This window comes from Sinocyclocheilus grahami, unplaced genomic scaffold, assembly GCF_001515645.1.
Source record: "Sinocyclocheilus grahami isolate Dianchi unplaced genomic scaffold, SAMN03320097.WGS_v1.1 scaffold73.1, whole genome shotgun sequence".
Taxonomy (NCBI): domain Eukaryota; kingdom Metazoa; phylum Chordata; class Actinopteri; order Cypriniformes; family Cyprinidae; genus Sinocyclocheilus; species Sinocyclocheilus grahami.
This window is the reverse complement of record NW_015505252.1, coordinates 1,699,159-1,706,372: the sequence shown is the minus strand read 5'-3', so window position 1 is coordinate 1,706,372 and position 7,214 is coordinate 1,699,159. Positions and strand designations below refer to the sequence as shown.

The 7,214-nt window shown below is 36.6% G+C and overlaps 2 protein-coding genes across 6 annotated transcripts in view; one reads left to right on the top strand and one right to left on the bottom strand.

The window, feature by feature from the left end:
• LOC107585664 (gastrula zinc finger protein XlCGF57.1-like) overlaps positions 1-5,077 on the top strand; it is a 7,104-nt gene extending 2,027 nt beyond the window's left edge. For 2 of the 3 annotated variants that reach the window (XM_016272781.1, XM_016272780.1), the window contains 2 exons: positions 1,492-2,046; positions 2,942-5,077. In XM_016272781.1, the coding sequence (XP_016128267.1) occupies positions 1,492-2,046; positions 2,942-4,284 (1,898 nt within the window). In that variant the 3' untranslated portion in view covers positions 4,285-5,077. The remainder of the gene's footprint in view (positions 1-1,491; positions 2,047-2,941) is intronic. The other variant, XM_016272782.1, reaches the window with a different exon arrangement.
• Positions 1-7,214, bottom strand: part of LOC107585667 (gastrula zinc finger protein XlCGF8.2DB-like) — a 51,005-nt gene that overhangs the window by 21,331 nt on the left and 22,460 nt on the right. The gene's annotated exons all lie outside the window — the stretch shown is intronic.

Below are 7,214 nucleotides of genomic sequence, written 5' to 3'. Positions count from 1 at the left end.
GATTAATTTTACAATCCTTAATGCGTTAAAATAATTTAAAGCAAATAACGCAAAATTACTGAAGCACAATTTCTATTCTAACCCTTTAACCCAATTTTGCTTCTCTGCATGCGATCAGATCATTTTAAGCAGCTAAACTCCGATCCAGTGAGCAAATGCGTTCAAACAATCCGTCCAAAACAGCGCTAATATGAAGGAAACCAGGCTGATTACATCAGAGATTGCAGAGAGAACAGAGACTTACGTTGCATTTTCACTGAATTATTCGTTCCAGTGTGTTTCGCTTTAAAACATAAGCTCTGTCATATTCTGTGATTGTCTCTGAGGAGCGCGAGCCCTCACACACCGTACATTCACGTTGTTTCCACACACATTCACGATAATGCTTTGATTTGTCATGTTTATGTTGCTGTGTTTAGTTATTCTGAATGGATCCGTGTACTGTAGTAGATATATGCAACTTTTTTGATCCACTTCAAATGTTGACTACTATATATGTAATAAAATATGAGAAGAACTCAAGTGCTAAACTGTGTCAGAACAAATTAATCTTGATAATGTCAGATAACTTTGATAGAAAGTTATGTTACAAAACATGGTCAGCTCAAAGTGTCAAATCAAATTTTTGGTCCCAATTTTTTAAAATAAATTTTACTGGTAGTCCACTGAATAAAGAATTTTGGGGAATAATATGTCACGGATTACTTTATTTTGTTATCCTCACTTACATAAATGAACTATAGTGTTCTGCACCCACTAGTAAAAAAATATAAAAAATTATATCTGGTCTCTGAATAATTTTTGGTTTGACTGTATATCCTTTGGTTATTTTCACACTTAATTATGCCCATTAAAATGTATTTTACAAGCTTTTGTTACTTTCAGTGTTCGTTTTTTTGCTCTATGGTACATCATCTTTAATTTAATAGCATTAGAGCTGCTCCATTGCAGCGGCTTAGGGTCCTGTTCGGTATCGCAACTTGGCTTCTCTAAAATGTAAAAAAAGCTCTTTGCTGTTGCACTGTACACATACTATAAAATTCTGATTTTTTTTTCTTTCATATGTGCTTATATGGGCTCCTTATATCATTTGGTTTTTTGTTGTGCTTTTGGAGTTTCTAAGTGTCCTTTTTTGGAAAGACATCTAAATTTATCTTGAAAAAAGCTTGCAGAAAATATAGATTTTTGAGAATCACCCTTCAATCTTTTGGTTTACTTTGCCGGATATAGCAAATTATGACAAAATAAACATTTGAAACAAGATAAATGGTCTATGCTTAATTTCATGAAGTGTGCGTTTAATCACAGAAAAAGGGTGCGATTAATTCGATTAAAAATTGTAATCGATTGACAGCCCCAAAATATTTAGATATATAGATAGATACTAGTAGGCAAACTAGATTTTTACTAAGTGGTTATTTATTTATATTTTATGTTTCTAATCTGTCCTTGTTTAATTGATGTATGGATAATTAATATGCTGATTTTTAGATTCAATGGGACTGAAGGAAGACCAGCAGCATCAGTTTGAAAAACCTCATCATTTTAAAATTGAAGATGGAAATGCAGTCATTTCAGAGACTGAACAGAATTTCACACAAACACAAGCTGGAAAACCTGGAGCCAAAGCATCTTTCACATGCACTCAGTGTGGGAAGAGTTTCAGTGAGAAATCAAAGTTTAATAGACACATGACAGTTCACACTGGAGAGAAGCCTTATACATGCACTCAGTGTGGGAAGGGTTTCAGTCAGAAAACAAACCGTAACAGACACATGACAGTTCACACTGGAGAGAAGCCTTATACATGCACTCAGTGTGGGAAGGGTTTCAGTCAGAAAACAAACCGTAACAGACACATGACAGTTCACACTGGAGAGAAGCCTTATACATGCACTCAGTGTGAAAAGGGTTTTTTTGACAAAGAAGAACTAAATGTGCACATGCGATCTCACACTGGAGAGAAGCCTTATACTTGCACTCAGTCTGGAATGGGTTCCTTTGTCAAAGAAGAACCAAATGTGCACATGAGAATTCAACAAACAGGTTGGTGTTTTTCTTCATTCTCTATAATGACTGCTGAGGAATATTAAAGGGTTAGTTCACCCAAAAATGAAAATAAGCCTGTGTTTTACTCACCCTCGAAGCATCCTAGGTGTATGTGACTTTCTTCTTTCAGATGAATCCAATTGGAGTTATATTAAAAACTGTCCAGGCCCCTCCAAGTCTTTCAATGGGGGTAAGCGGGTGTTGGTTGTCAACAGTTCAGAAGACGTGAAATAAAGCACGCGCATCCGTAATAAAACGTTCCTCACACGGCTCCGGGGCATGAATAAAGGCCTCCTGTAGCAATTCCATGCGTTTTCGTAAGAAAAATATCCATATTTCAAATGTAATAAACACTTTTCTATCACTTCCGCCATCTGTCATACGCTGAAGGCTTTCCGGCGGATAATGTAGGACATCGGCGTTGCATGATACGTGACGAATGCGGAGAGAGAACAAAACAAATCGCCGTTCACAAATTAGAAGCACAAAATGAGGATTTGTAAAGAAAGGAGACAGGAGGCCTTTATTCACCCCCCGGAGCCACGTGAGGGACGTTTTATTACAGATGTGCACACTTTATTTTACGTCTTCTGAACTGTTGACAACCAACACCCGCTTACCCCCATTGAAGAGGGGCCAGGACAATTGGATTGGATTCGTCTGAAAGAAGAAAGTCACATACACCTTGGATGCTTTGATGGTGAGTAAAACACAGGCTAATTTTCATTTTTGGGTGAACTAACCCTTTAGATGAAAACTGACATATATATAGAGAGAAAGAGATCTACTAGTAGACAAACTAGATTTGTACTAAAGGTTAATTTATATTTTATGTTTCTAATCTGTCCTTGTATAATCTAATTATATGGGAAATTAATATGCTGATTTTTAGATTCAATGGGACTGAAGGAAGACAAGCATCAGTTTGAAAAACCTCGTCATTTAAAAAATGAAGATGGAAATGCAGTCATTTCACAGACTGAACAAAATTTTACACAAAAACAAGCTGGAAAAACTGGAGCCAAAGCATCTTTCACATGCACTCAGTGTGGGAAGAGTTTCAGCCGTACATCAAACCTTAAGAGACACGTGAGATTTCACACGGGAGAGAGGCCTTTTACATGCACTCAGTGTGGGAAGAGTTTTGGTGAGAAATCAGAGTTTAATGGACACATGAGATCTCACACTGGAGAGAAGCCTTATAAATGCACTGAGTGTGGAAAAGGTTTCAGTCAGAAATCAAACCGTAACAGACACATGAAAGTTCACCCTGGACTGAAGCCACTAACATGCACTCAGTGTGAAAAGGTTTTCTTTGACAAAGAAGAACTAAATGTGCACATGAGAATTCACACTGGAGAACGTCTGTTCACATGCACTCTGTGTGGAAAGAGTTTCTGTCAGAAATCAAAGTTTAAGAGACACATGAGATATCATACTCGAGAGAGGCATTATGCATGCACTCAGTGTGGAAAGAGTTTCTTTGTCAAAGGAGAACTTAATGTGCACATGAGAATTCACACTGGAGAAAGACCGTTCACATGCACTCAGTGTGGGAAGAGTTTCAGCCGTACATCAAACCTTAAGAGACACGTGAGATTTCACACGGGAGAGAGGCCTTTTACATGCACTCAGTGTGGGAAGAGTTTCTTTGTCAAACAAGAACTTAATGTGCACATGAGAATTCACACTGGAGAAAGACCGTTCACATGCACTCAGTGTGCATTCAGTTTTAAATCTAAAAGTGTCCTGAAAAAACATCAGCTCTCTCACACTGGAGTGAGATCATTCAGCTGTGATCAGTGTGATAAAACATTTGTTTTCGCGTCATACTTAAAAGAACATCTTAAACTTCATGCTGGTGTAAAGCGTCACTTTTGCTCTTTTTGTGGAAAGAGTTTTACACAACCGTACAGTTTACAAGTTCATCAGATTATTCATACTGGTGTGCGACCTCATGTGTGCTTTGACTGCGGAAAGACCTTTCTTACATCTAGTGACTTAAAAAAACACCAGAGGATTCACACTGGAGAGAAACCGTACAAGTGCTCACACTGTGGAAAGAGTTTCACTGATTCATCAACCTTGAAAACCCATGAGAGGATTCACACTGGAGAAAAGCCGTACCAGTGCTCTTCGTGTGGGAAGGATTTCACTCGCTCATTTACTCTAATTAAACATAAGATAAAGCATTGCCCAAAGTTGTCTAAGTCACATTCAGATCCATCACTTTAAAAAAAAAATTATCCAAGTTTGAAAATTTGAGAAATACAAAACAATAAAAAAAAATTAAGGGCATTCTTTTACCTAAAAATGGCACCAGATGTTTTTCTATTTATATGTCAAAAGTGATTCTTCTCATATGGACTCTAAAACACACTGAGAGAAGATCAAATTGCTCAGGAAAAGTGAATCGTCTGGCAATTCAGCAGTGTTTGACAGATGCTAACTAGTAGCAGTTAAAATAGAAGTTTTAAGATTACACATTGTATGGTTATACCTTATATTTTGACAAACAGTTTAGTAAAATTGTAATAAAAGTTAAACTGCTGTGTTTTTAAGCAGATTTTCCATATGAAGTTATGACAATAATTTGTCAGTGCCACAGATGTTCCTCGATGACGCTATGTTAATTTCAGCCAGCTGGTTCGTGATTCATGAAACGAGTCAACTGATGTGAACTGTGATTTTATTTTTATTTGGAGAAATCTAAATCGGACCACTTACACATGCATTGTATTAATAATACTTTTATAATCCAACCAATATATCCAAGATGTTTTTGTTTTTTCCCACTAGAACCCATTTCTCAATACTTTAGTCACTTTTTCAAAACTCTTCACACAGTGATCAACAGCGGTCTATTTAACTAAACTGAGGATCATTGCTTTGGCACAATATTACGTTCAATGACTACTTTGAAATTACACAAACTCTTGTCGCTCTCAGACACAAAAACCACCAAAATATTACAGATCAATTTGCACGTTTGCATAGGCTACTCTTTTCAAAACTGTTAAACATAAGTTCAGAAGTAATACAGTGAATTATATTCCAAACATACTGTATAAAAATAGCTGGAATTTGTTTCAATAGAGTGATTTATTCTAGAGGGTCATTTGATAAAATTTGTAAAGTTTGAATATTTGACAAAGGACATTTTGGCAAGGCCATAGTATTAGTTTTTGAAACTAGTGTTGCTGTAAAATAAAGAGATGTCTTGTTGTTGTTTTTTGTTTCTTTGAGGAGTTCATTTGTTTTCATTATTTTGTGCACACTAGCACAAATAGAAATTATGCATTGAATGCATGTAGAATCACATTTTGAACATAGAATATATATTTGTTTTGCATTTAATAAAATAGACTGTACATTTTTATGTTAAGAGACATAAAAAGGAACAAAACATGTGACTTTAGTTTACATGAAATCAAGCGGTTACTCTTACAGAAGAACCACATGTAATTACATGTTTAATCACATGCATCATGCTCTACTGTTTGAAATACAATGATAATAAAACTAAAACTGCACTAGATGTTTTTCAGTTTAAATTTGTTTACAATATGAGAGAAGATTAAACTGGTTATGAAACCTGAATGAAATGAACATGCAGTGTCCGTGGCAAAGCAGCTAAGTGGTGAACTGACTTTTACTGGTCAGTGATTAAGTAAACTTACCCCCGGTTTCACAGACATGGCTTAAGGCTAGTCCCAGATTAAAATGCATGTTTGAGCGGTCTCAAATGAAAATATCTTGCTCTGACATATCTTAAAAAATGTCAGTTCCATTGTTCTGTCTGAAGATGCACACATGTAACGTTTTCTTCTAAGGCATTTTTATAAAAGCAGCTTAAATATCTTAATTTAACTAAGGCCTAGTCCTGGCTTAAACTAAGCCCCGTCTGTGAAACCGGGCCTGTATATATATATATATATATTATTATTATTATTTTTTTTTTTCTTTTGAAGCAGATTCTGTGTCTCATCATCAGAATAATTCTGTATTAATAATTATCGACCTACAGAGGGCTGAATTCAGACACCCCAAAAATCAAAGTGAAAAAAGATGATGCAGCAGGTTAGCCCATTTTGCTGAAATTTCATTGCAGCAACTCAAAATGGGACTCAGTAGTTTGTATGACCCCCACGTGCTTCTATGCATGCCTGACAACATCGGGGTATGCTCCTACTGAGACGACGGATGGTATTTCCTCCCAGATCATGGACCAGGGCACCACTGAGCTCCTGGACAGTCTGAGGTGCAACCTGGCGGCATCGGATGGACCAAAACATAATGTCCCAGAGGTGTTCTATTGGATTTAGGTCAGGCGAGCGCGGGGGCCATTCAATGGTATCAATTTCCTTCATCCTCCAGGAACTGCCTGCATACTCTCGCCACATGAGGCCAGGCATTGTCGTGCACCAGGAGGAACCCAGGAAACACTGCACCAGCGTGGGGTCTGATATGGGTCCAAGCCTTTCATCCCGATACCTAATGGCAATCAGGGTGCCATTGTCTAGCCTGTAGAGGTCTGTACGTCCCTCCATGGATATGCCTCCCCAGACCATCACTGACGCACCACCAGTGTTGGGCATGTTACTTTAAAGAAGTAATTATTTATAGTTACTAGTTACTTCTCACAAATAGTAACTGAGTTAGTAACTGAGTTACATCATTATAAAAGTAACTAATTACCAGAGAAAGTAATTATTGTGTTACTTTAAATATATGTCACATAACTTGGATGCGCCCAATGTTAAATGAATGAAATGGACACTAAATAGAATAAATTATTATTATAAAACATTGTACATTAATCTACACTACTTTAATGTTGCTGTGGGTCAATGTGAGAGACACCTATCAAATTAAATATTTTATTAAATATTATCAACCCCCAATGGGATCACCATTGGCTAGTAAATTTTTTGTTTACTCACCAGACTATTGTTAAATATCTGATATTTTGATAATTTAGCATTATATGATGATAGAACTTTAGTAATTAGAATAACCATGTATGAACGCACATTTGCCAGGTTGACTGAATTTAGTACTAGTGGTGGTGCTTAAGATATTGTTTGTCATTTAGTGTTTCTATAAAAAGAAAGGGGGGGGGGGGGGGGGGAATAATACAGTAATTTAATAGATATTTTTAAACT